The following is a 27784-nucleotide window of genomic DNA, read 5'->3' on the forward strand; positions in this document are numbered from 1 at the left end:
TGGATGCTGTTTGCTCGTGCGATTTCTAGCCACCTTTTCACTTTTTTTGCATCTGGGCTTTTTTTCTTATTTTTAGTAGTGAAAATATTGACTCCTGATGCTTTCACGAGGTCCTCTGAGAGAAGAGCTACATTGGGCCGAATACGTCCTCTACCCGAATCGAAAACTAGATAGCGCAGCTGCCAGAAATGAATTTATTTACTTTAGTGAGGGTAAGCTGAGTGGTGTTCGTGAGGAACATGTACGTTTTCGCTTGTAGCGGAGCAAGAACTTGCGGTGTAGTGCTGCGCATCACAAGTCATCGCCCGTAGGTTTCAGAACGAATGCAGAACAACCTAGTTGCGGGCTGACCCAGGAGAAAAGACTGAAACCAGATATTACGCGAACGCGCGAACGCGGGCAGCAAAGAAAGAAAGTTAAAAACGCTGCGTGAAGCCGTCCAACGTTCGCCGTTACCTTCTTCTCTATATAGAGACTGCAGGTTGAAGAAACTCCATGACTGACAGGCAACTTAGGGCGTCGTTGGAGACTTATGAGAGAGCAATGGTTGATTGTGAAACCGGTGAAGTAGCAGCAGGGTCATCTAGGCGCCCGCCAACACTATGGGGAGAATTGCTCTCTTCAGTGGCCCAATTTGTTCCTTCAGGGGTGCCAAGTAGCATAGAACAAATTCTGGCGAGTTGGCGCTTCACGAAGTAGCCATCGCTTCCTAGTCCCGACGATTTGTCATCTTCACTGCAGCATCTATTATCATTTCTTGGCTGTTTTGGCCTGCAACATTTCAAGCCGTGATCTCTAGGCTTTAATGGAAGGTCCGTCCGCTGGAGGGCACCCCTCTCTAATTTACTTTTAATTATTTCTACGGGCAACTCCCCTCTCAAGCCACGGCATGTACAGGACCCATAGACAGGACTGTCCAACAGTACTGCCCTCTGAGTTCCTCAGGCCTCAGGCACGTTGTTAAGGAGTCTGCTGTGCAACTGATTAGCTTGCAACACTTTCTTCGAAGGTCGTGCCTGCGCTTTGTAAGTGCATCAGAAGACTGCCTCCCGTATGAAGTCCACAATTTAGTAAAGTGCAGTAAAACCTGCGAGCCCCTATTTTCAAGATTCTTGCCTCCTTGCTTTCTGAAGAGTGCATTCCTCACTAACGTCGTTAGAGGGCATGGCAATAAATCGGATTTTACCCATGTTCCCCCCATGAGAATGCCATAGTAAACATAACAAGCCACCGTCACTCAACTGGACCTGCTCGTCAACACCAGCTGTTTCCGGCAGTGAACTGACCTCTAGGAAGAAGCAGGTGCTGCTGGCAGCTTCCTCAAACGCGCTGTAATGCTATCAGCTAGGACGGCCGTGTAACACCCTCTACGGCGCTAGCCACAGCAAATTCCAAGTTTTTCGGCCCTTCAGCACCACTAAAAGGTGAACTATACCATATGCTAACGCCTTGGCACACGCTGCATAAGCATGCACGAAGCCTAGTGGGAGTTTATCACAAAACGCACCGCAGGGCCGTCCTCGTCTCTCCCGCAATATCAGCAAATGGCAGAGTGGGAGAAGAGAAAGTGACGAAGTTGCAACGAACTGCACAGCAAATCCGGAGGCCGGAGCGGTACTTGCATTCGCTCCGTTTGTCCTTCTATGCTGAGACTAGATGTGTTTCCTCACACGCTTGAAACACAAATTAGACACTTTTGGTTCTTGTCTTGAGGGCAAGCGGCAGCTGGCTCGCCTCTAGCTGCAGTCAGCTATAATGTTTCTCCTAAATCGAGGTAGGCTAGGGTTGACCTGTTCAGTCATCCGCCGCTTGGTAAGCGACCCTACAGCTCCCGTGGCGCCAGCCAACACAGCTACCTGAGTAGCTGCGATAAATGAGCGCAGCTAATTGCCTTGAGGTCCCACCACCTGCGCGGTCCTCAAGGCCAGGTGCGTGACAAGCCGCGTGGCTAGCTGTGATCATTGCGCACCTTTGTCTGTGTTAATGCGAATTATGCTGCTTTCAGGGGTCAGCACTTCGTTCTCACCAACACGTCGGCCGTCCGGCAATTCGGCGAAGAGGAAATTGCGGGCAATTGCCGGGTGCAACAAATGAGCGAGCTCGCCGACGCTGAAGTTCACACAAAAACATGAATTCAAAAACATAAACGTACTTTCATAGGCAGGCAAACAAACCCAAAATCTAACGCAGAGAGATGAAGGAAAGGAGCAGTGCTACGGCAGGGATGCAGCAGAAACAGAAAATGACTGCGAAGCGCGTTCGCCACAAATATCGGAAGCCCGCATGCGCCACGCTTATATTCATTCACTAAATGCTGCTGTATGCTTGGCGTTGCAAGCGCGCATGCATTCGCGTCTACTGATTGGCGTGAAAAGTCTTCTGTGTCAGTCTCTGTACGCAGTTCTGCCTGGGCGGGAGCCCTGAGAGATACTACCTACACGCGCTAATGTCGCGATAGGCTCAAATATATCTGTAAAATTGCATGTGTGAAGCCTTATATGCATTTAAGTATGCACGTGCACATGTAACGTGGATACTACCGGGGATATGTCTATATGGAAACACATGTGGCTTGCGTGTTCATGTAGGTCTGTGCCTAAACCGATGACGCAGATCGAGTAAAAGCAGAAGACAGAGTACACAAAAACACGGAATAATATAAAAAGAAAGCATTCTAGTAGCGCTTACGTGGTTCCCTTCTTAACCAGCATACACTCCACAAACGGCCCCCTTCCCTTCTTGTCCACGGCGGACAGCTGCAACGTCTTCACCGGATACACCGCCATTCGCTGCCCTAGGACCTCTACAGCAACTCGCAAGGCCTGAAGACAATGGGAAGGCGCAAAGGTAGAGAAAAGTGAAGTTCCACCAGCACCAGCTACAGCCAACACAGCAGCAGCAACAGTAGAAGCAAGATCGTCAGTAGTAGTCTCATAAGCAGCTGAGGCAGCGAAACGAGTGCCCGCAGCACAAGAAGCAGCGACAGCAGCACCTGCTTCTACAGCAGCTAAACAGCAGCAGTGGCAGTGTCATCATTTCCAGCGCCGCCACCATCCATTTCCAGCGCCGTCACCAGCCAAAAGCAGCGCCAATAGCATAAGCAGCAGCATCGCCAGCAGCACCAACAGCAGCAGACCTCTGCCACCCCCGTCCCTCCATGTCTGAAGAGCATGAGATCCCTAACTTTCTCCAGTCTATGGAACGCCTTAGGGTCGATTGGCTTCAGGGTTTTAATTAGCTGCTGCTGCTCCTCCTTCAGGCGGCTGCTTCCCGGGCCCCGCAAGTCCTCGCTGCAGTACGCCGTGCCGCTGCACGGGTCGTATGCTATCATTTTCTACACACAGCCATAAGCCTTAAACCTTTAGCCCTTAAAACTCAGCCCTGACTTCAAATTATCAAGAATATACAAAGCCGAAACCCGTGAAGAGCCCATCACAAAAGATCCCATTTCATGTGCCATCCACAACAAGTGCTCTGATTGCAACTGGTGAGAGCGGGGGGGAAAGGCTTGTGATTAAAGGTTTCCAGATACGCTGCCATCCGCGCAGCAAAATCCTAAGTCCTAAGTCCTAGAAACAAAACCTTAGGGCCTGAAGCCAAACACTGAAGCACTGTATTCCATTGGCCATTTCGGGAGAGCTGCATGCGTGCTGCTGCCTCTGCTCTTTCGCCGGCTGTTGACACTGCTGCTGCAGCTACTGCACAGGGCACCTGCTGCAGTGCAGCTGTTGCAGTGCTTGACTTGGCCTCACCTGCTGCTGGAGTTTCTGCAGAAAACACTCTGCGAGGGCACTTGTCAACACGAGAGGGCTGTCCCGAAACTTGCTAGACAGTCGCAAAACGTTTTTGTCCACATCGCCCCCCTGCGCAGGCCCCACACATGCGATCCCCATCCCGATCCTCGCTAGAAAGCATCAATCCCGATCCCACTTTTGAGACACCCAGCAGCCCGATCCCCCCAATGGCTTCATCCTGACCCCGGCATGCACTCTGCTGGCCCCACATCTCCACGATCACGATCCCCACGCCCCACAACCCGCTCTCATCCCGATCCCGGTCCAGTGGCTGCCTCACAGCGTCGCATTTGTTGAGGACCAAAACAAAAGGAAATCGAATCTTCACAAAAGTCTTCACCTGCAGGCACCAAGCAAAGACAAGCCTGTAGACTTAGTTAGAAGCCAACTGTTCAAGTTCTAAAGCCTTAGTTGGAAAACAATTGTTTAAGTTCCAAAGTCTTTAAAAGTTCATTACTGCAGCTTCCAGTTTAGGGCATTCTAGTTTAACGAACCAGCTCCATAACGTCTTCGGAAGCCCACTTGGTGAGGTCCTCCGGCAGAAGTGAAGCGTCATCTGTTGCTCGTGCTACCGCTGCTCCCGCAGAGACTCCTGCTGCTGCTGCTGCTGCTGCTGCTGGAGCTGCTGCTTCCTGTAGTGCCTGACTGCGCGACCTCCTGCTGCGGTGCAACTCCTGCAGCACCGCAGCCACAAGTGTCTGGGGGGCGCCGTAGCCGCTGAACTGTGCCGAGAACGTGTCCAGCAGAGAGCTGCAACAGCAACAACAGCAGCAGCAGTAGCAGCAGCAGCAGTAGGGAAAGACCACGATGGATACAGAGCACTGTAGCAAGTGCAGGCAAGCCACATGGCGCTTGCGTTGCTGGGGATGCTCCTGCTGTTGCAGATCGCGGTGATCTACGCCATAAGCGACAGCAGCAACAGCAGCAATAGGGGGTCCAGCAACAAGGGCGGCAGCATCAGGATAAGCGGCAGCAGCAGCAACAACTCTCGCAGCATCTTGACGTATCGCCTGCACATCTACTTGAGCCAAGGCTGGGAAGCCCCAAACGCCACAGCAGCAACAGCAACAGCAACAGCAGCAGCGGCAACAGCAGCAGCGGCAACAGCAGCAGCGGCAACAGCAGCAGCGGCAACAGCAGCAGCAGCGGGTCACCTGTTCGTTGCCGCGTGCCTGCGAGCCACAGATGTCCACTTTCCCCAAATGTTCTTGAAGATCCAGAGCTCCACTTCGCTCAGCAGCCACTCGTGGTCTGCGCTGGGGTCGTAGCCCGTCGTGGCTTCCCCCTGAAGGAGCAGCAGCAGCCGCAGCAACCGCAGCGGCGGCAGCAGCAGCAGCAACAGCAACGCGTTTCCCACAGCAAAAGTTGCCAGCAGCAGCCACAGCAGCACGAGCGTCACGAGCCCATGCAGCAGCATCTCAGCAACAAAGCAGCAGCAGCTGCAGCCGCCGAGGCGTCGACTCAGCAGCCTCTGCAGCTCCGTGTGGTGACCGACAGCAGCCGCTGCAGCAGCAGCAGCAGCAGCAGCTCCGTGCCTTTTCATTGGTGGTGCCTGAGACGTCAATTATGTGCAGCAGCACATCCGCCACCCGCAAATCGTCAAGAAACTTGCAGCCCAGGCCCCGGCCTTCGCTGGCCCCCGGGATAAGGCCGGCCACGTCCAGCAGCCGTATGGGCACAGAGCGGCGCCCCGAGACGCAGCGGCCGTAGCGGGGGCTGCAGCCCACGCCGTACCTGCAGCAGCAGCAGCAGCAGCAGCAGCAGCAGCAGCAGCAGCAGCGGCAGCAGCGCAGTGCCAGCAGCGGTGCAGCGGCTCGCTAGGAAGCAGCGGCTGCGCTGAAGTTGCCAGCGCCGCAAACAGACGCGCCAGCTGCAACGGTACGGTGGTTCTCGCCACCCGCAGCAGCAGCAGCAGCAACGGCAGCAGCAACAGGGCCATTAGCAGCAACAGCGACGGCAGCAGCAACATGGCCATTAGCGGCAACAGCAGCGGTGGGAGCACCACTATGGCCATCAAATCTAGCACCAACAGCAGCAGCAGAAGCAACGAGAATGGGGGCAGCAGTAACCGCTGCAGCAACAGAAACGGTTGCTGCAGCTACAAGAGTACCCAGAGCCGCAACAGCAGCAGCACCCAGCAGCAAGCAGTAGCAGCAGCAGCCACTCACTTTTTGCAGGGGCAGTCTGTGATGTAGTAGCCGATGCCTTCATTGGGAGTTATTGTAGTGAAGGGGTAACTGCCCACTTTGGCTGTTGAGCCCTCTGTGGCTGCGTTGAAAAACGTGCTCTTGCCTGCACAAACCCTAAACCCTAAACCCTAGACCCTAAACCCTAAACCCTAAACCTTAAACTCTGGAGCCGGGAGAGAGTATCCATTCGAGTTATCGACGGATACACTTGGCAGCGACTGCTCAGACGCACATAGACGCTGCAGTTGTGTGCAGGCCTCAGCAAACCCTAAATCCTAAGCCTTAAATCCTAAACCCTAAACCCTAGCCCACAAACCCTTGTACCCACAGCCCTACAGTCTGAGCCACTGGACCTAGTTGCCTCGACGGACCTGCTGAGGGTTTACCCACGCAGCCAATTATGAAATCGCCTCCCATGCTTGCTTGTTGCTTGCAGCAGCAGCAGCTGCTGCTGCTCCTACTGCTGCCGCTGGTGCTGCTATTAGCTGCAGTTTTGCTGCAGTAACTGCAGTCGCTTTTGTTTCTGCTTCCGTGGCTGTTGCTGCAGGCGCTTCTGCTTCAGTATTGATGCTGCCGTTACTGCTGCGGCCAGTAGAGCTGCAGGCTTTGCTGCTGCAGTTTTTCGTTCCAGAGGTGTTTCGACTCCTGCTGCTGCGGCTGCTGCACCGTCTGCAGCATTCAGTCCGCTCAGCTGCTGCTGCTGCCTATGGCATTGCTGCCTCCGTTGCTTCGCTCCACAAGGCTCTTGCTGCTGCCTCTGCTGCTGCAAGTCAGCTCTACAGGCGTTGCTGTGGCTGCATTAGATAGGACTGAAGCTAAATAGCTGCACTGCTACTGCAGCAGCCAGTATCCAAGCTGTTGCGGCTGCATCGAACGATTAAACAAGGTACTACAGCAAACTGCTGCAGCTGCAACGGGGCCCTCGGGGGCCCCAACAGTACCCTCGGGGGCCCCACACGCTCCCGCTCCCCAAGGCGGAGTTACATTGTTTCGCTAGGCACAAATATATTTTTTATTGCAACAAGTTCTACTTACTGTTTAATGTAACAGGAAGGTGCCTTAGGCTGCTCCGCCCTCCCACATGTGGGGCCGCGGTGACAGCAGCAACAGTGACACCAGCAGCAGCAGCAGCAGAAGCAACTGCGCAACACAAATGTAATTGCAGCGGCGGCTGCGGCAGCAGCACTAGAGCGAGCAGAAGCTCCAAAGAGGATCAGCCGGAAGAAGATGAGGAAGGCGCTAGCTGGAGCAACGGGCAAGCAAGCAGTCGAGCAACTGTAGCAGCGAGCAGCAGCAGCAGCAGCGAAGGCAGCAGCAGAAAAGGCAGCAGCGGCAAAGGCAGCAGCAGCAACAGCAGCAGGATCGGCAACGGGCAGAAGTACGGGGTCGCGATGCTCTCGGGGCAAAGCAACAGCAGAGCGAACAGCACCAACGACAATACCAGCAGCCTCCCCTGAACAGCAGCAGCAGCAGCAGCAGCAACACAATGTACACCAGCGAAGTCAACTTGGCCTGCGCGTTGCTGCAGGATGCCTTCGGCCCTTACGTGTCGTCGGTGGGTCGGCAGCTGCTGCTGTGTCGCAGTCTGACCTTCCTAGAGTTGCGCGACTTGCTGCCCAGCAGCAGCGGCAGCAGCAGCAGCTCAGCAGCAGCAGCAGCAGGTTTTAAGGCCAAGACAGCAGCTGCAGCGCATCTGCAGCAGGGCCGAGACGAAGACTATTGCATGCTCAGAAACGCGCTGCTGATCCTGCTGCAGCACAACTTGCTGCACTGTACTCCCCTGACCCCAGCTGGCGGAGCTCTGGGGCCAATCACAGCAGCAGCAGCAGCAGCAGCTGTGCACGCTGACGCAGCAGCAGCAGCGGCAGCAGCCCAAGCGCAGCAGCAAGGGTCTACCGGCAACAGCAGCAGCGGCACCAGTGCAGGCACCAATAGCAAAGCCAACTGCGGCAACGTGGCTGCTGCTGCTGCTGCTGCTGCTCCTGCTGCTGCTGCTCCTGTGCAGCCCCACGGCGGTGTCCGCTACAGCCTGAAAGTGCATGCAGCCCTGGCGCTGCTGCGCTTTCCCCAGTTTGCTGCCATCACAGAAGAGACCTTCGGCAGCAACGCGCGGCTGCTGCTGCTGCAGGTGCTCAAGGCAGGGCGTGTCTGCATGCAGGATGCAGTTGCCCTGGCCTTAGCTGACCCGTGTGAGGAGCCTGGGCTGTTGCTGCTGCTGCTGCTGCTGTTGCTGCCGTTGCTGCTGTTGCTATATTAGTGCTGCTGCTTCTGCGAAGCTTCGTGCGTGCTGCTGCTGTGCTGCTGCACCGGCACTTTTGCTGCTGCTGCTCATCTGCTGCAGCTGAGAAGGGGCGCTGGCCGCCACTTACTGCGCCGGTGAATGGGTTGTTGCTGCTGCTGTTGCTGCTTCTGCGGCTGCTGCTGCTGCAGATGCGAACCCAGATGGCGATGCTGCTGCTGCTGCTCAGCGGCCAACCAGCCGGCAGCGGCAGCAGGACCTGCAGCGCTGCTTCCTGCAGCTGGTTTCAAACGCATTTTTAGTTCAGTGCGAGCCGCCTCTACCTTCTGCGCAGCAGCAGGAGCAGCAGCAAGACCAGCAGCAGCAGCAGCACACGGGGCGCAGGCGCAAAGCCGAGTCCAAAGCAGCACTCAGGAAGATGCCTTCGAAAACAGCCGACGTTCCGGTGCGGCGCCCAGCCGGTTGCTGCTGCTGTTGCTGCTGCTGCTGCTGTGGGTGTCTGTGTAGGCCTGAGCTCGTGGATGCTGCTGCGGCTGCTGCTGCTGATGCTGTGGCTGTTGCTGCGGGTAGTGTTTCTGATGCCGATGCTGCTGCTATTGCTGCTGCTGCTGCTTCCTGCTTCCGCCCCTCGTACTGCGTCGAACCCAGGTGCAGAGGGTGCTGCTGCTGCTGGCGTTGGCGCCACCGCAGCAGCAGCTGGTCCCTGCATTGCTTTTGCCGCTGCTGCTGCTGTTGCGACTGGCGTGGCGACTTGCCTTGGCTCTGCGGTGTATGTACACCTCAGGCCTACACAGCCGAGGACTCGGACGAAGAGGACGCAGAAGAAGACAGCGGAGGCCTCCCGGGGTTTTTGCTGATGATGTTGGGTGAGAAGCTGCTGCTGCTGCTGCTCTCGCTGCTGCTGCTACTTCTTCTGCAGCTGCTGCTCGTTTTGCTGCTGCTGCTGCTGCCCCTGGTGCAATGGGTGTTGCCGGAGCTAGACCCATTCTTCCTTCCACAGCTGCTGGCAATACTGTTGCTGCTGCAGCCTGCAGAAGTGCTGCTGCCACTGCTGGCCGCCACTGCTGCTGTCAGCTGCTGCTGTTGCCCGTGCTGCTGCTGCTCAGATGAGGCAGACCCTGCAGCAAAGGCCCGAAAAACAACCCCGCCAGGCAGCAGCAGCAGCAGCAGCATCGGCAGCGCTAGACAAACCCAGAAGCAGCAGCAGCTGATGGACAGTCTTGTGTCTCGGCTGCAGCAGCAGCGGGTTCCCTTTCAAGTCAACGCACCGTTCATATCTCTGCTGCTATGCAAGAAGGTGAGAAATGAGTTTTGCTGCTGCTGCTGCGCGTACTGCTGCTGCTGCATGTGCTCCTGCTGCTGCTGCTGCCTTGAGGGCCTCCGTTTTTCTTACGCCAAGACGCGTGGTAGCAAACCCGAACAAGCGTTCCTGCTGCTGCCGCTGCTGCTGCTGCCGCTGCTGGTGCTGCAGGCTGTGAAGCAATTTGTAGTCGCGCGCGTAGGAGACACTCGGCTAGTCCAGGCAACGACAGCAGCGCTGCTGCAGGCAGTCCGCCTGAGGCCGCAGCAGCAGCGGGGCGTCGAGGAGCAGCAGACCAGCGCCCGGCTAGATGTGCACTGTAGTACGCACTATGTTGTTGTTGCTGCTGCTGCTGATTCATGTGCCGGCTTGTGCTTCTGCTGCTGCTTCTCATTTTTGCTTTTGCGGTCGCTGGCTGCTGCTGCGATGACTAGCAGCACGAGAAACAGCAAGCCAGCGCGCGACTGGGTGTACACTGCAGTGCGGCTCTATGTTGCTGTTGCTGCTGACGCAAGGGTTCCTCTTGCTGCTGCTGCTGCTGCTCACCTTTGCTGTTGCAGCTACTGGCTGCTGCTGTTGCTGTTCACGGCCAATTTTATGTGTGGTGGGCTGTCGCTGCGCAGAGTGGCTAACGTTCGACGCGTTGGAGGCAGCAGTGGCAGCAGAGCTGCAGCTGCAGCAGCAACAGCAGCAGCAGCAGCCTCGAGTGTCTGTACAGAAGTCTCAGCTCATTCGGCTGCTGGACGGACTAACCAAACACCCAGACCGCCTGCTAGCCACAGTGATGAAGGGTAGGAGCAGCAAATGAGTCTTTAATGTGGAACTGCAGAGACGAAAAAGAAATAAAGGCGGCAAAAAGAGAAGCCCCATATGCGACAACTTTGCTGCTGCTGCTGCTGCTGCTGCTGCTGTTTGCTACAGACGGGCAGGCTGCGTACCGCCTCGACTGGCAGCAAATAAAAGCGCTTATGCAGCGCCGCATTATGTCTGAGTGAGATCAGTTGTTTTTTCTGCAGCTAATTCGTCTGCTGCCGCTGCTGCTGCTGCTGCATATGCGTGCGCTGACGGTGCTATGTCCATTCATATGCGCACGTACACAAAAATTAGCCTTAAATTGCTGCAGCTCGCTGCTGCTGTGCTGCTGCTGCTGCTGCTGCTGCTGCAGGGCTGTGCTAGCTCGTTGTGGGCCTAAGGCGGCTCGCGTGTGGCGGCGCATAATAAACGCAGCGGAGGGCCCTGGGGCTGCAGTGGTTTACTTTGACGAGCAAATGGTTTGTCTTTGACTTTTTATTGCATGCAAAGTTTGACCTTAAATAGTAGTTAGTAGCCAGCCAGCGCCTTTGCTGCTGCTAGCCAAGTCCTTCTTTAAAGGCGCACTTGGAGACGCGCAGCGCTCTCTCTCGCCGTTGCTGCTGCAGCCGTTGCGTCTGCTTCTGCTGCCATTGCTGCTGCTGCCGCCGCTGCTGCTACAGTTTTTGCTGTGTTGCTGCAGCTATTTGTGTTTTTCGATTCTTTTTGTGTTGGCTGCTTTTGCTGCTGCTGCCTCTGTGCTGGCTGCTGCTTCTCCTTGCATGTGGTACCTTTTTCTGCTGCTGCCTCTTCTGCTGCTGCTGCAGATAGCTGACAGCTGCTTGCTGCCACCGAGCGGCGCCCGGCAGGCCATGTACTCTCTTGCCCTTGCTGGATTTGCCCGCTTTCATGAGTCGGTAAGGAGGCCTTAGGTAGCGGTCGAAACGGCTAGCTAGCTAGCCATGTGCCACAGGGTCTTTTTGCCAGCTTACAAGGCGCTGCTTGTTCTCCCAGCTAGCCAGCGAGCTGTGGCGGCGGGCTAGTTAGCCACGCTAGATAGGTGGCCGCAGCTGGCTGAAGAAAGAGCCAGCGAAGGAGCTGCGGCTCCTCTCTGCGCGCCTGGCAGCATAGCTAGCTGCTACTAGCTATCTGGTACAGTGTCTTGCTGCACCACTTTGGGGCTTTTGCTGCTCCCTGCATGCGCTGCAGGACCGGCTGCCAGCTAGCTGCACTTCTCTGTCTACAAAGCACTCGCTGGTGATAACTTGCAGCCTCGAAGAGACGCAGCAGCAAGTGGCTGACGTCGTGCTTCGAGCAGCACTTAACTTGCTCGAGAGAAAACGAGCCGAGGCACAACACCTCGCCGAACTCAGATGCAGGTCTGCTGCTGTTCCTGCTGCACCAGTTGAACGTGCTGCTGCTGCTGCTGCTGTCGCAAGCCTCCTGCTTCTTCTGCTGCTATCTCAAGTCTGCGACGGCTAGTCTATGGCTGGTGCTGCCGCTGGCTTTGCTGCTGCCCGCGCGGCTTGACGTAGTGCTGCTCTTGATGCCGTTGCTGCTGCAGCAGCAGCTGCTGCTGCTGCTAGTGCCGCTGGCCCTTCAGTCCACTCTGCGCGTTTTGAGTTTTTAATGCTTTGCTCCGTGCAGGACTCAGTGTCTGGCAGACACTGAAATGCAGCAGCAGCGCCTCAGAGAAGCTGCTGAAGACCTTTTGGACGCAAATGTACTCAAGCTAGGAGAGCCACTGGCTATCCTAATGGACATCTAGGGGGCCCTAAGCCAGGGGCCCCCTATATGTCTTTGGCTCCTGGCTAGGGCCCCATTTGACGAAGCGTTCAAAGCGCAGGCACGGGGGCCCTATTTTGGTGCTGTGAAATGGGCCCTCAGCTTGCGGGCTTGCGTGGGGTCCCCCACAGTGGCTCCTAGTGGCTCTAAGACCCTTTCTTGGGCTGGAGTCACTGTAGGGTACCCCAGGTGTGGGGCCCCCCAGATGTGGGGCCCCCCCAGGTGTGGGGGCCCCTCTGATGCTGTTCATACTCTCCAGGAGGCCCCAGAGACCTCTTGGGTGCTTCGAAGTTGCACTCTAGTGTGTAGCCAGGGGAGCCTGGAGTTCTCCTCGTCGCTCGCCTTTTTATGTCTTTGCTTGTTTTTGCAATTACAGAAAGGAAATTCCGAATTAATTCACTTTGGCTGTCACTGGCCTTTGTAGCCGCCCCTGTGGGGCCCCTCCCTGTTGTGTCTGACTGCGCTGTTTTGCTGCTTTCTCTCTCCCGCTGCTAAGCAGCTTTGCTGCCTCTAAGTGCCCTTCTTGTTAAGCTTCTCTGCTTCACCTGCTGCTGCTTCTCCCCTGCGTGTCTGACTGTCACTAACACTCCTTTGCTCTACCCCCGTATTCTTGCGGGGCCCCTCACAGCCCTTACTCTAAGTAACAGCCAGCTTTCGAGTCTAAGATGGGGCGGGCTCTCTGTCTGTGTCGATTTCACCCTCTCGCGGCCGCCCCACTGCAGTCTTCCCTCCCAGTTCCTGAAACGTAGGAGCACCAAGGGGCCCCCAGGGGCCCCCGCAGGGGACCCCAGGGGCCCCCAAGGTACTATAAGGGCCCTTTTCTGGTCCCCAGAGGGCCACCAAAGGGACCTAGTGACTGCCCCCCTTATGTGTAACTCTTGGGGGCAGGCTACAAAAGACTCAGGGGGGCACCCCTGCGCCCCAGTCGCCTGCTGGGCTCGCTCTGCGTTTACATCTTTCAAGGGTCCCTGACAAGAAGGCATTTGGTGCCCTTTCGTAGCAATTTGCAGCACTATAAACAAGACAAGCTCCTAACCCCACAGAGCATGCCATTACATAAATGCATGCATTACTTGAAGCCAGTAATGCATGCATGCATTACTGAAAGCCAGCAATGCATGCATGCACTACACCACAGTCAAACCCCGGTCAGTCGTCACAGGCCACTCACTGCTGTGGCAGCGAAGGCGCTGTAGGGGGAGGCAGCACAGTGGGGGGTCTGATGACATTAGGCGCTGACTGGAAGCCCTGGGGGGGCCCCTGCGGAGGCCCCTGCGGAGGCCTCAAAGTTAAGGGCCCCGGCATAGCAGGCATGGCAGGCATGCCCATAGGACGAGGCCCTGGAGCCATTCCCACTTGGGGGCCACCCCCTGGACCTCCCAAAGGGGGCATACCCATTGGCGGGCCCCCAGGGGCTCCTCCCATGGGGCCCCCCGGGGCCCCTCCCATGGGGCCCCCCGGGGCCCCTCCCATGGGGCCCCCCGGCGGTCCCGCCATGGGTCCCCCAGGCGCCCCTCCCATGGGGCCCCCCGGAGCTCCTCCCATGGGGCCCCCCGGGGCCCCTCCCATGGGCCCCCCCGGGGCCCCTCCCATGGGGCCCCCAGGGGCCCCCATGGGGGGCCGCATGGGAGCTGGCATCCCAGGAGCTGGCATGGGGAAGGCCGGAGGCCTTGCCGGAGTCGCCCCCGCTGGCACTCCTGGGGGGACCCCCGGCGGGCCCCTCGCGGGCCCCGAGGGGGCCCCCATTGCCGGGGGACGGGCAGGGGGCATTGAACCCCCGCCTGGCATCATCCCCACGCCTCCGCCCAGTGGCATAGTAGGCACAGAGCCGGGGGCCCCCCCCATGCCCATGGGCGCAGCAGAGGGGCCCCTGGGTTCCCCCGGGGCCCCCACGAGGCCCCGGGGTGCCCCTGCCATTGTGGGTGGCAGCGGCAGGGGCGGGAAGGGCATACCTGGGGAGCAGCAGCACAGTAGCGCAGCAAGCAGATTAGACGCAAGCCTAAGTCCCCTCACCAGCAGTCACAATGGCAGCAGCAGCGGCAGCAACCGCAGCACGCTCCAGCGAGCGTTGATAGCACACTCCAGCAGCAGCAGCAGCAGCAGCAGCAGCGCCTCACCTGGTCTTGGCATAAAGAAAATAGGGGGAGGCGGAAGGGCCCCTGGAGGCCCTGAACCCATCATCGGCAAAGGCAGAGGAGGCAGGGGGCCCCCAGGGCCCCCAGGGACCACATTGGGCATAACTCCAAATGCTGCACAGCAAGACACAAAGGCTTTCTCCAACAGTCTTGCACGAGCCACAGAAGCAGCAGCAGCAGCAGCAATAGCAGAAGCAGTGGCAGCAGCAGCGAAAGCAGTACGTGCGAGAGCGAAAACACCAGCACCCACAACAGCCTCAGTGACAGCAGCACAACAGCACCTACGAGGTCCGCCTCCGGCTTGCTGCTGCGGCTGCTGCTGCTGCTGCTGCTGCAGCGGCACCGGCCCTTCCTTTGGTGCATTGGAGCCCCCAGGCCGTTCTACCGTGGGACGGTTGGCTGCCAGGAGACGTTCAGCAGCAGATCCGTGACGCTCGCCTGAAGCAGCAGACGCAGCAGCAGCAGCAGCAGCAGTAGCAGTAGCAGCAGCAGCCGCAGCAGCATCGCTATGTGTGAACTTGCAGCGCAGCAGCGGCGAAAGCCATCAAAGGAAAGAATGCTGCAGCGATGGTGACGATGCGCCCCACAGCGTCAGCACCAGGAGCAGCATCGGCAGCAGGAACAGCAGCAGCACGAACAGCAGGAGCAGCAGCAATAGCACCAGCAGCAGAAGCAGCAGAAAAAGCAGCAACAGCATCACCAGCAAGGACAGCAGCAGCAGTCCCAGAGGTCTCTTGCCCACAGCAGCCTCATCATGACCACCAAAATTACAACGGCAGCGTCAATCCCAAACTCATCCGCACGAGCAGCAGCAGCAGCAGCAGCAGCAGCAGCAGCAGCAACAGCAGCAGCAACAGCAGGCTGTACCCCGCGTGTCTTTCTTGTACGCGTAAGAAACGTGCACAGGCCGGTTGCAAAGAAACTGCCCATTCATTGCTGCCAGTGCTGCATCCGAGGCCTCAAAAGTCTCCATCGAGACAAACGCAAAGCCCTTCGATATGCCGGTTTCTGGGTCCCGCATCACCTGCAGCAGCAGCAGCAGCAGCAGCAGCAAAAACGACGAGCATAGAGCAAAGAAGAACTACCAGCCCGTTAGCGACGGTGCCCCAACAGCCTCACCAGCAAAAGCAGCAGCAGCGCTAAAATGAAAACCGCAGCAGCAGCAGCAACAGCAGCAGCAGTTATGGCAGCAGCAACAACAGCAGCAGCAACGACGCCAACAGCAACTACAGCAGCAGCAACAGCAGCATCGGGAACTACAGCAGCAACTGCAGCAGCAACTATAGCAACAGCACCTGCAGCAGCAGCTACACCGACAGCAATTACAGTAGCAGCAACTACAGCAGCAGCAACTGTGGCAGCAGCAGCTCTAGTAGCAGTAAGTGCAGCAGCAACAAGTGCAGCAGCAACAGCAAAAGGTGACCTTTGCAGACACAACGTTTCCAAAAGAAGAAAACGTGTCGAATAGAACTTTCTCGTCGAGGTCAGGGTCCAAATTGCCCACGAACAGATTCGCTCCGACCTGTACATACACCGCAGCGCGCAGCAAAAGTTCTGCAGCAGCAGCAGCGGCAGCACACAGCGCAGCAGCTGCAGCAACTCTCACAGCAGCCGCCCTCGCGACAGTAGCAGAAGCAGTTGCAGCCGCAGCAGCCGCAACTGCAGCAGCGGCAATGAGAGCAGCAACTGCAGCGTCAACTGCAGCAGAATCAGCAGCAGCAACTTTAGCAGCAACAGCAGCAGCAGCAACAGCAGCAGCAGCAACAGCAGCAGCTGCTGCTGCGTACGTCAAAAACCCTGCGGTCATGGGCCGCTTTGCTGAGACGCAAAGGCTTGCCATAAAGCTTGACCATCCCCATCAACTTTAATGCAAAATCTGCATCTGTTTCCGACTCGAACTCCACAAAGGCATATCCTGCGGTGTACGTACACCCCAGCAAACAGCCAAAACGTCCACACCGTCTGCGGTGTACGTACACCCCAGGGCCCCACAAACGCTGAGTTTCCGGGGTGTACGTACACCCGAACGCCCCACAAAGCGGCGTCAAGCTAAACACCAGTCCCCCCCAACTTCATTCACCCTCAAGCTGCAAAGGCTCTGATAATGAGAGTTTCGGAGTCAGGGTTTGGGGTTTAGCGTTTAGGGTTTAGAGTCTAGGGTTTAGGGTTTAGCGTTGGCCCTGCAAGGCAGCTCTGGCAATTAGCTAGGGGTCTATTCCAGGCAACTTTGGAGCAAAAGAATTGCAGCTAATCTACTCCTCGCCATACTTTAGTCTCGGTCTCAGTGCCGCGATTTAGGGTTTAGGGTTTAGTGTTTGGGGTTTAGGGTCTAGGGTTTAGGGTTTAGGGTTTACCTTGGTGTGCGCCAGTGACTTTGTCTTTGGGTATATTCACAAGACGCACAACTCCCGCTTGCGTGAAGAGCTCCCATAGAAGGTCTTCATCAACTTGTGAATCTATGTTGCCTACATAACTGCGCAGCAGCAGCAGCAGCAGCAGCAGCAGCAGCAGCAGCAAGGCACAAGGACGTTCGTGGCACTGCAACTTGCGCTTCTAAAGCTGTGATTACTTCTACGTCTGTCGCTGCCGCTCTCCCATTCGCTAGGGCGGAGTCTGCTGCTGCGTCTCCTGGCCGTCGCTGCTGCTGCTGTTGCTGCTGTTGCTGCTGTTGCTGCTGCTGTTGCTGCTGCTACTGGGACTCACAGCGTTGCCTCCTGGTTCCTTTCGAACACCTGCGCGATATCGGCGCCCCCTCCTAAGCCTCCCCATGGCCGCGCGGCTAGCATTGTGGCGCTGCTGTTGCTGTTGCTGCCGGTGTTGCTGTTGCTGCTGCTGCTGCTGCTGCCGTCGCTGCTCCTGTGGGTGGCCTAGGAGCAGGTGGTTATGTTATTTCGGCGGCTGCGACTTCTAGTACTGCTGCGATGGCTGTCTGTGGTCGTGCAGCTCCTGCGATCCCCGGGAAAGTGCTCGGCTGCTGCTGTTGCTGCTGCTGTTGCTGCTGTGCTCCTGCTGCTGCAGCTCTAGTTGTCACTCATACAGCCGTACTATTCCTAGATCCTCCTACACTTCTGAAGTTTGCTGCTGCGACTGCAGCAGAAAGGCCGGCTGGGTCTCCTGCGGCTGCTGCTGCTGGCCCGCAGCTGCTGGCTGCTGCTGGTGAAGGCAAAGGCATGGACCGCTGCAGCAGCAGAGGTATTTCTGTCCTGTTTGCTGCGTCAACAAAAACAAAACAATCACAACAAAACAGTAATCACAAAAACGAGCTAAGGCCTCGCCTCAGCTCAGCAGCTTCCAGGTCACTGCTGCATGCATGCAGCTGCTGCTGCGGCTGCCGCAGCTGCCGTATCTGGCTGGTAATGCTGCTGCTGCTGCTGCTCGTGTAGCCCTCTTCACGCGAATCTTAAGGGCTGCACATTTTAGCGATTTGTAGCTCAAGTGGTGTCACCAGCTGCAATTTATTTTTCAGTTTTGTCTTGTCTTTTGTGTTTGTGCTGGGTAGCCGCCTGGGTGTACATACACCGCAGCTCTCCCGTGGTCCAGCAGCCACAGCTAAGGCGCAGCCGGGGCCTTCCGCAAACCAGGTGTATTGACACTCACCCAGGCTATTTTCCAGGACACATAGGTGCAGCAGGCCCCTAGAGGGGCTCAGGAGACCCACTCGTTTTGTATAGTTGTGCTTGTTGCTGCTGCTGCTGTTGAGTCCTGCAGCAGCTGCTGCTGTTGTTGTACGTCAGCATGGCGCAGCTCCTGTTTGTTCGTTCACCAGGCGCTGCTAAGGCAGCGTAGAGGATGTCCTCGCTCACACTGCCTGCTGCGACTGCAGCAACGCTTGCTACTGCAGCAACTGGTGCTGCAGCAGCAACTGGTGCTGCAGCAGCAGCAACTAGCGCTGCTGCGCCTGCTGGTTCTGCTGGTGAAGAGAAACCGAAATCTGCAGCTTTAAATGGCCACGCCGCAGCAAAGGCTTCCAGGGTTCCTAACCTGGAAGCAGCAGCAGCTGCCGCAGATGCTGCAGCTGCTGCAGTTGTTGCAAGTACATCAGATGCAGCAGATGCAGCAAGCGCAGCAAATGCAGCAAGCGCAGCAGATGCAGCAGCAGCGGCAGAAGGGCCTGAGGGTCTGCTGCTGCAGTGGGCAAACCGTTACCGCTTGCGGAGCCGGTGTCCGCTGCGTCGGCAGCAGCTGCAGCAGCAGCCTTGGCCGCTGCAGCAGCTGCTGCTGCAGCAGATGATAGACGTCGTCGATGCTGCTGTGGATGCTCTGGCCTTTCAGACGGGGCACATGCAGCAGCTGCTAGAGCTGCACCGGAGAGAGGCGGCGCAGCACGAGTCCTGGTGCCCTGTTGCTGCTGCTGCTGCTGCTGCGCGGGAAGCAGCAGCAGCTGCTGCTGCTGCTGCGGCTCTTGAGAGCGATGCAGACACCGCCCTCGGGCGCTGCAAGCGGCCCAAGCCACGAAGCAATGTGCAGCACCGGCAGCGGCTGCAGCAGCAGCACTGCAAGGAGCTGCTTGCTGCAGCAGATGCTCATCCCCTCGACAGCAAACTTCGAGCCGCGCTGCTGCTGCAGCATCAGCAGCCCTTTGACCGCTGCACGTGCGCAGCCGGGCGCAACTCAGCAGCAGCAGCAGCAACTGCAGCAGCAGCAGTGCCTGCAGCGGAAACGCCTGCTGCTGCTGCTACTGCTGCAGCAGACGCAATATGCGGCAATCGGTACAGCAGCGACGAGGTGCTGCCGCCTGCTAGTGAGTGCTGGCCCTCCCGGTGTACGTACACCTCATTCCCGCCTCCTGCTGCTGCTGCTGTCGAGCCGCTGCGGCTGCTGCGGCCTCCTGCTGCTCACCAGACGTTAACAGGCCTTTCATCTTACTGCGAGTTGGCTGTTGCTGATCCCTGGACAGTTCGCTGCTGCAGCAGCACCAGCAGCAGAAGTGCTAAGCCCCTGCTGCTGCCGCTGCCCACCGTAGCCACTGCAGCACCCCCTCCCCTTACCCACCTCGCCATACCCGAGCTGGAGCCGTGGCTGCAGCAGCTGCAGCAGCTTCTTGCTGCTGCTGCAGCCCCAGCGGCAGCTGCAGCGCCTGCTGCAGAGGTCAAGCAGCAGCAGAGCAACGGCTACCTTGGTGCAGCAGCTGCAGCTCCGGAGGCTCGGGCAGCAGAGGCAGCAGCAGATGCCGCTGCAGCAAAAAAGCCAGCAGCAGATACTGCTGCTACAACAGAGCCAGCAGCCGACACTGCTGCTGCAACAGAGCCAGCAGCAGCAACAGCAGCAACAGCAGCAGCAGCAGCGCCTGTGGGCTACCACGTGGTAATCGTTGGGGGCGGCGTCGCCGGGCTTGCAGCAGCAGCAGTGCTGCGGCTCTTTGGGGTGTCTGTGCTAATTGTGGAGGCGGGGCAGCAGCTGGGGGGTCGCGTGCGCACTGCTGCAATGGATACCTTAGCAGCAGCAGGGAAGCAGCAGCAGCAGCAGCAGCAGCAGCACCATGACCTCAAGCAGCTGATGCTGCCGCCCAATGGCATGAAGACAAGCGCCGCAAAAAACAAAGAGCCCCGCTTTTGGAAGTATGTGATGCCTACAAGCCCGAAGCAGCAGGCTGTAGCAGCAGCAGCAGCAGCAGAAGCAGCAGAAGCAGCAGAAGAGGCGGGAGGGAGGCGCACGCGCTCGCGAAAACGAGCGGCGAAAGCAGCAGCAGCAACTGCAGCAGCAGCAGTAACGGCAGCAGCACCAAACGCAGCGAAGAAACTTGCTCGAGGCCCGGTCGAGCCCGCGAGCTCCCGGTCTGCATCTTCTGCTGCTGCTACTGCTAGCGCTGCTGCTGCTGCTGCAGGAAAGAGTGAGCAGGGGACAGCGACAGCTGCTGGTGCAGCAAAAACAGAGGCACCGGCCGCAGATACTGCTGCGCCAGCAATTGAGGAAGCAGCAGCAGCAACGCCAGCCACTGGGAGCCCCGCAGCAGCGCCTGCAGCGTCAGAAGCAGGTGCAGGACTCGATTTGGTAGCAAGCACAAAGTGCAGCAGCAGCAGCAGCAGCAGCAGCAGCAACAGCGCATTGCGGCTGTGCATAGACTTGGGCGCCAATTGGCTCATGAGGGACCGCAGCAGCCCGCAGTTCGTCTGGCGTTTTGCTGCGCGGCTGGGTGTGCCTTCTGTGGGTTTTTGGGGCAACTGGAGGCACCGCTTCAACTGCAGCAGCCGGAGGAGCAGCAGCAGCAAATGCAGCAGCAAACGCAGCAGCAGCCTCCGCAAAGACGTCCGCGCCCGCTCCCAAGAGGCGCGCGCAGCTTCACCACCCACTCTCGCAGCAGCACCCGCGCCCTCGGCTGCTGCACCAGCAGCAGCAGGACCAGCAGCAGCACCAGCAGCACCAGCAGCAGCAGCAACAGCGGGGCCGGATGCGGACAGCAACAGCGAAGGCGCAGCAAGCGGGGTGGAAGGGGGCGGGGGTGGCTGGGAGCCTCTGGTGCATGCAGCACAATGGCGAGATGATAAGGGCCAAATAATTCCAGCAGCAAGAATTGCGTTTCTTAAGGACTTGCAAGATGCTGCTCTCGTTGCTGCTACCATGACCCAAGCTGCCAGAGACAGAGCCCTGAGAAGGGCCCCCGGCACCCACGTGAGGCTCAAGCAGCAGCAGCAGCAGCAGCTCTGTCAGCAGCAGCGGGGGTGGGAGCAACAGAAGCAGCAGCAGCTCAACGGCGAAGGCGGCAGCAGCACAAGCAAAGCTGCTGGTGCTGGTGCTGCTCAGGGTGGAAGCCCGCCAGCGCGCGATGATGCATCAGAGGCCTCAGCAACTCCATCGACTACCGCAACTGCAGCAGCAGCGTCAGCAGCAGACGCATTAGCAGCAGTAGCAGCAGCAGCCTCACCAGAGGCCGCTGCAGCAACAGCAGCAGCAACAGAGGCAGCAGCAGAAGCAGCAGTTGCTGCTAAACCGCGAAGCCTAGGGTCGGCACTGCGCGACGCTGTTCGCTTTATTGTTAAAGAGCAGCACGCGCTCGGGCTGCCCAACTTGCGCGAGCTGTCCTATGGTCATGCTGCACGCAGCAGCAGCAGCAGCAGCAAAAACAGCAGCAGCACCAGCAGCAACGCGCGCAGTCGCCACTGCAAGCGGAAGCTTTCTACAGGCTCTGGAAGCAGCAGCGCTCCTCAAAGTCGCAGCCGCGGCAGCAGCAGCAGCAGGACCGCCAAGCGGCATCAAAGCAGCAGCCACCGACGCTGTGGTGGGGGAGACAGCAGCTGCAGCAGCAGCTGCAGCAGCAAGCTTACCGCAACTGACATCCAGATAGTTTGGAAGATGCTGCAGCGATCTCTTGGCTACGTCTGCAGCTTTGACCGGCTCGCAGCAGAGGCCCTAGCCCCTTTCTCCTCCGATGAAGACGAAGCAGCACCTGCTGCTGCTGCTGCTGCTGCAGCAAACGGAAGCGAGCCCATGAAAGCCGCGCGACGCAGTAGAGTTTCAGCAGCAGCAGCAGCAGACGCCGCTGCTGGTGCTGCTGCAGAGGGTGCCGACGCCACGAACTGCAGCCGCAGCGCTTCCAACAGCAGCAGCAGAGACAGCAGGGGAAAGAGGCGCGACGCTGCAGGCGGCGCAGCAGAAGCAGCAGGAGCAGCAGATACAGCAGCAGCGGCAGACGCAAACGCAGCTGCAGCTGCAGCAAAAGGTCACCACAGCACGAACCAGAGCACCCTGACTGGTCCCAGCAGGCAGCACGGACCCCTGTCTAGCAACGGGCTCTCGCCACCGAGCCCACCCCCGCAGCAGCAGCAGCAACAGCAGCAGCAGCAGCAGCAGCAGCAGCAGCAGCAGCGTGCGCGTCGGCCCCGCGGCGAGCCGATTTTCTCCTTTTTGCGGGCAAAAGATTATCAGATTTTGGGGCGCCTCGAAAGCTTGCGGTGTCTGCGCAGCCGCGTTGGGCCAACAGCAACTCCGACGCCGTGGGACAGAAGGGCGGAGAGCTTCGACAGGCTCTTCATTCAGGTGCCTGTTTTGCTGCTGCTGCTGCTGCTGCTGTTGCTTTGAGGGAGCTTGTTGCTTCTGTGCTCATGAGACTGCTTTATGGGCCGTTGGCCCCTGTCGCACACGCTGCTGCTGATCGTTTCCCCAGTGGGGCAGTCACTTGTTCTGCTGCTGTTTTTACTGCTGCTGCTGCTACTGCTTTGGGGGCTGCTGCTGCTGTGAAACGCGTCCCTGCTTCATCAGCTGCTGCTGCTTGGTGCTGCTGGGCGCTGCCTGCAGGGGTACGCATGGCTGCCGCGGCTGCTGGTGCGGGGCTTCGACCTTCCGAGCTGCTGCCTGTTGGGCTGGAGGGTGCGGGAAGTTGAAATGCTCCAGAAGCAGCAGCTGCAACAGCAGCAGCTGCTGCTGCAGCAACAGAAGCCGGAAAAGGACACCCCACAGAGAACAGGATGGGGCACAGCATCTAGCTGCCGCGGGAGTGGATCCCCAAACCGGTCTCGATCACGATCCCGATCCCCCTCTTGGGACTCAACACGTTCGCGTTCGCCCTCTCAGGAGTCTGCACTTGGCCAGACGCTGCAGCAGCAGCAGCAGCTGCAGCAGCAGCAGAAACATGCAGCCATTAGGGAAGCCGCTGTGGATCTGGCGAGGGCTCTGCAGGAGCAAAAGCCAGCAGGGCCAGCTGCCAACAACGCTGCTGATCCGGAGGCTGCTGCTGCGGCAGCAACAAATAAGATAGCTGCTGCAGCAGCAGCAGCAGGGGACCCGCAGCCTCTTCACTGGGTATCACCAGAATACAACTTCATTCGGCTTCAACTGCGCCGACACCGCGAAGCGCCTGAACTGCAAGAACTGCAGCAAGGGAAACCGGAGGCCTCCAAAGAGCAGCAGCAGCAGCATCAGGCGCAGCAGCAGCAGCAGCAGCAGCAACAGCACGAGAAAGAAGAGGAAGCATCGGAGGAGGCTTGTGTTTGGGCAATGCGAGTCATAGTAGCCGTGCCTATTGGTGTCTTGCAAAATAAGTTGATTTCGTTTTCTCCTCCTCTTCCCTCAGACAAGCAAAAAGCCATTAGCCGATGGGGCTCCGGCAGCCATAACAAAGTTATACTTATATTCAGCGAGTGGGGCTGCATGCGTCTCCTGCTGCTGCTGCTGCTCTTGCCTCTGTTGCTGCTGCTTCTGCTCTTTCTGCGTGCGGCTGATTCCTCTGCTTCTGCAACTGCTTCTATGGTCGCGGCGGCTCGCGTATGTACTGCTGCTGCTCCTCACCTGCCGCCCTGTTGCTGCTGTTGCTGCTGCTGCTGCAGGGCATTTTGGCTGCGCGAGGGTCAGGCGTACTTCATCAGCCCCGCTTGCAGCAGGAGGTTTCAGTTCATGAGCCTCCACCAGTTTGGGGCCCCCGGCTGTTTGGTGGCTCACGGCTTTAACTCAACGAGCTGGCTGAAGGTTCGGAGAGACAGAAACAGGCGTATACGGGCATTGCTGCAGCAGCAGCAGCAGCAGCAACAAGAGGAGGTGGAAAACGCACGTCAGTCTAGCAAGCCACACAGCAGCGGTAGCAACAGCAGCAACTGCAAAAGCATCGGAACCCCCAGTACAACCACGCAGCAATCCAGGAAGCCGCGTAGCAGCAGCAGCAACGGCAGCAACTGCAACGGCATCCACGAGGCCAGTGACGGCCTCAACAACAGCAGCAAAAGCAGCAAGGAGCGCAGCAGCAGCGACGGCAGCAGCAAACCAGTGAACCCTGGTGACACTTGCCTGCGCATTAAGGAAGACGGGCCTGTGGAGGCTTGGGAAGTGATAGACGAATGTTGTTTTGTGTTGCAACAAATGTTTCAGCTGTCTGTACAGCCGAAACCCTTGCGCGCGTTTGTTACTAGATGGGATGAAGACCCTCTTTTCAAGTGCGCCTACGGATACCCCTCAAAGGTCAGTTGCTGATCCTGCAGTTGCTGCTGCAGCTGCTGCTGCTGCTCTTTTGCTGTAGCTGCTGCTCTCGTGCTCCTTTTGCCGCTCCTCCTGTTGCTGTATCTGTATCTGCCTCGTTGCGTCTGTACTGCTACCTCTGCCGCTGCTGCTGTGGTTGCTGCTCCTTGTCTGTCTTCTTTTGCTGCCTCTCTTGCTGCATTTGCCACTTTTCGCTGCTGATGGGACGGCTGCTGTTGTCGCTGCAACTGCTGCAGCTGTTAGTACCGTCAGTACGTGGCTCTTGATTTGCTGCTCACGTTTAAATCCCGTTTCTTTTCCTTTCCTCCGTGGCAGCTGGCTGAACCGACCCACGCTCAATGCTGCTGCTGCTGCTGCTCCCCCTACTGATGTTGCTGCTGCTGCTGTTGCTTGTCTGTGCAGTACGTGGAGGCTGATGAGCAAAGGCAAATGGCCCTGCCCATTCCTTGGTGCCCTCGTCCAGCCACCATCGCCGCAGCGGACCCTCCAATTCTGCAGCAAGTGCTACAGCTCATGCAGCAGCAGCAGCAGCAGCAAAGTGACACACAGAGTCTGGAGCTCTCCACTGAGAAGCCGCTCGCTGGAGAGCGAGAGCGGGTGCATATAACCGCAGCGAAATCGCCTTCCCCCTCCCCCGCAGCAGCAGAAGCTGCAGCAAAAGCAGCAGCAGTAGGAGCTGCACCAGCAGCAGCAGTCCCAGAGGCGTCAAGTGCAGCGCGAACAGCGGCAGCAGCAGCAGTACCAACAGCAGCAGCAGCAGCCAGATTTGAAGGCTGTCTGAGTGACGCTCGCATATTCTTCTGCGGTGAACACACTTCAGATTTTGGGCAGCAGTGTGTTCACGGAGCGATGCATTCGGGTGTACGTGCAGCTGCAGAGTGTCTCGCGTCTCTGTTTGGAGTTGACTTTCTTCCTTGGACCCTCAGCAGCTGGGGAGAGCAGCAAAATGCTGCTGATGCTGCTGCTGCGGAAAAGCAGCGAACAGGCGCTGATGCTGGAGCTCCCGCTGCAGAAGCTGCAGAGGCTGGCGTCTCTTCCGGGAATAAGGAGGCCGCACGCCCTGTGTCGACAGCGTCAACGGCAGCAGCGGCAGCAGCAGCAACAGGCAAGCCAGATGAATGGCACAGCTGGTGGTACAGCAGCGACCCGTCCTACTGCTGGGGCCCCTCAGCCAAAGACACGCACAGCCAGCACTTTGACACGGCATTGCAGAGGCCAGTGCCACGGGAGCAGCGTAAGCAGCGGCTGCTGCAGCTGCTGCGCTGCCTGCAGCAGCAGGAGCAGCACGGGCAGGAGCAGCAGGAGCTGTAGTCAGGGATCAGGTGGGACCCCCAGTTTGGGGCCCTCAGGCAGAGCAGCACGTGAAGCAACTCCTGCGGCAGCACGCGCAGCAACCGCCACACCAGGTCACTACAAAGCTTGTAGCAGCAGCAACACGCGCATCTACAGCAGCAACAGCAGGAGCAGCTGTAGCCGCATTTCTTGCGGCTTCCCCTGCAGGAGTCAACTGCAGCAGCTAGAAATGCAACAGCAGCTCCTGCTGCTGGAGAAGTTTGCTAGCCCTGCTCATGCAGCCGTAGGATGAAGTGGCAAGCGCCATTTGGCAGATATATTGCTTTTATTTGTCTTTAATAATTTCGCTTTATTCAGGCCACCTGGATTTGTTCTCTGGTTGCTGGATGCACCTCCTGTGTGTTTCGTAATGTTATATGCTTGCTCGCCAACAGCTACAATTGTTGCTACAGCATGGAGAGCAGCAGCAGCATCAGGAGCAGCAGCGGCAGGCACCAACACGCAGTGACACAGATAGTCTGTAATAACCATTAGGCATACATGCATGCCTGGAGCATGCGCATATGCCTTGTAATTATCACCTACTTACCATCTGCATATCTTTCTTCGAAGCTAGGCAAATATACATGAAATACAAAAAAATACATAATAGATAAATGAAATAGAAATAGGTACCCATAGACATATGTATATATATATATCGTTGCAAATGAGCGCGTAGTTACTATATCCAAGTCAGCCACAAGGCGCCTCCATCTCCAGATTTTCCCCAGTTCTAGAACTCCATAGGCCTTCTTGGGCGAAGTTGCTGCTGCTTCGGTGCTTGAAAATGAAAGTGGGCAGCAGCAGTCGCGAGCAGTGTTCGCTGCTGCGGCTAGACGGTTTGTTCGCTGGTGTTCTCCAGATAAGAGTTTCGCTGCACCTCAGCAACAGCGCTTTTTGCCCTGACGTTGTTTGCGACCTCTGCGCTGCCTTCTAGGTTAGAAACGCATTTATGGGGAGCAGACGCATGCAAACAGATTGCAGCTGCGGCGGGATTAGTTCGATGCACTAGAGTGCAGAGGCACATTCAGGCCTTCCCAGAGTGTGCGCCGGATATACTTGCGGTATTCGAGCGATGCAAATTCCAAGAATCCTTCTTTGTTAGCTCAGTTTCTTTTGACAGGTAACTCTCATATTGATTCGCTGCGCAGCTGATATATTCTGGTTGCAGCGGCCGTGGTGCTGATTTTGCCCTAGGTGTGGCTCCAGGAAGTTTGGGTGGCGGTGCGATGCAAATTCCAAGAATCCTTCTTTGTTAGCTCAGTTTCTTTTGACAGGTAACTCTCATATTGATTCGCTGCGCAGCTGATATATTCTGGTTGCAGCGGCCGTGGTGCTGATTTTGCCCTAGGTGTGGCTCCAGGAAGTTTGGGTGGCGGTGTTTCTAGTGGTCATCCCCACAACGTGGCCAGTGGTCATTAGGAGCTAAAGCTAAGAGCGCAAGCGCGCAAGCTGTCCAGTGGGCTGAATGGGTTGCGCTGCACCTAAAGAGATGTCGAGAGAATCTCTTCTAACGTAATACTTCTGGGAAAAACACGTGAACAAGAAATAGTCTGTCGATCAATTTGTCCATCCGCTTGCACTATTTGTTACAATTCGCAACAATATACAAAGCGCCCATGTCCATATAGCAAAGACCAGCGCTCAAGGTCCCAGCAGCACGGATTACTCAAACAGGATTTACAAACATTTTCTTTTGGTTTTTTTCTTTAAATTTACTGGCCAATTCAAACACCAGCTGCTTGCTGATTCAAAGCCGCAATATAACAAGCAATGTCCAAATGGAGCATACTTCTGGGAAAAGCAAGTGAACACGAAGTTGTCTGTCGATAAATTTGTCCATCTTTCCACTAGCTTTCTCTATCTGTTCAGCAGACCACTCTCCACCTGTAGCCTCTACAGTTGTCTATGGTTTTTCTGTCGACGAGGAATTAAGAATAGATAAAATGTGCGTTGTACGTAGGGTAATCTATACGTGAATGCATACATACTTGTGTATGTATGCGTGCATGCGCACACTATATGTGCCCAACTCACAAGGCAGGCGCAAAAACGCGTGTACACAACCATTACCTGCACGCTTGGTGCATAAAATGCGTGGTGTAGCGCAAAATGCTAGACGAGGAGCACTTGTTGACGCGAATAAAGCAGGCATATTACTTGCATTGCGTACATGCGTCCAGTACACACGGGTCATGTGCACTCTACGTCACTTTGCAGAAATGCCTGTAGAATGGTCAACAACTTTTACTATATATATCAAAGCACCTCGAAAAAAAGCCTCACTAGTTGTGCAGCGAATAATACGCAAACTG

At 57.3% G+C, this 27784-nt stretch overlaps 4 protein-coding genes across 4 annotated transcripts; 2 read left to right on the forward strand and 2 right to left on the reverse strand.

Moving 5' to 3' along the window:
• Nucleotides 1–1958: 1958 nt before the first annotated feature.
• ENH_00083900 (GTP-binding protein, putative) lies at nucleotides 1959–6400 on the reverse strand (the record flags this gene model as incomplete). The annotated part of the gene is made up of 10 exons (XM_013577895.1): nucleotides 1959–2109; nucleotides 2689–2822; nucleotides 3137–3334; nucleotides 3753–3863; nucleotides 4075–4134; nucleotides 4289–4544; nucleotides 4949–5079; nucleotides 5354–5528; nucleotides 5963–6086; nucleotides 6355–6400. The coding sequence occupies 10 exons, from the start codon at nucleotides 6398–6400 to the stop codon at nucleotides 1959–1961; spliced, it is 1386 nt and encodes a 461-aa protein (XP_013433349.1).
• A 1069-nt stretch (nucleotides 6401–7469) lies between these two features.
• On the forward strand, nucleotides 7470–12079 carry ENH_00083910 (hypothetical protein, conserved; the record flags this gene model as incomplete). Its single annotated transcript, XM_013577896.1, has 11 exons — nucleotides 7470–8172; nucleotides 8414–8667; nucleotides 9007–9088; nucleotides 9329–9519; nucleotides 9694–9844; nucleotides 10146–10313; nucleotides 10444–10513; nucleotides 10688–10793; nucleotides 11139–11228; nucleotides 11521–11690; nucleotides 11959–12079. 11 exons carry the CDS (start codon nucleotides 7470–7472, stop codon nucleotides 12077–12079), a joined length of 2106 nt encoding a protein of 701 aa, XP_013433350.1.
• A 1184-nt stretch (nucleotides 12080–13263) lies between these two features.
• ENH_00083920 (splicing factor, putative) lies at nucleotides 13264–17017 on the reverse strand (the record flags this gene model as incomplete). The annotated part of the gene is made up of 8 exons (XM_013577897.1): nucleotides 13264–14048; nucleotides 14214–14345; nucleotides 14517–14669; nucleotides 15099–15255; nucleotides 15655–15753; nucleotides 16019–16146; nucleotides 16586–16704; nucleotides 16935–17017. The coding sequence occupies 8 exons, from the start codon at nucleotides 17015–17017 to the stop codon at nucleotides 13264–13266; spliced, it is 1656 nt and encodes a 551-aa protein (XP_013433351.1).
• Nucleotides 17018–18020: 1003 nt separating this feature from the next.
• On the forward strand, nucleotides 18021–25445 carry ENH_00083930 (hypothetical protein, conserved; the record flags this gene model as incomplete). Its single annotated transcript, XM_013577898.1, has 3 exons — nucleotides 18021–20005; nucleotides 23801–24116; nucleotides 24537–25445. 3 exons carry the CDS (start codon nucleotides 18021–18023, stop codon nucleotides 25443–25445), a joined length of 3210 nt encoding a protein of 1069 aa, XP_013433352.1.
• Nucleotides 25446–27784: the final 2339 nt, after the last annotated feature.

Source organism: Eimeria necatrix, genomic scaffold (genome assembly GCF_000499385.1).
Source record: "Eimeria necatrix Houghton genomic scaffold, Enh_scaff94, whole genome shotgun sequence".
Lineage (NCBI taxonomy): Eukaryota > Apicomplexa > Conoidasida > Eucoccidiorida > Eimeriidae > Eimeria > Eimeria necatrix.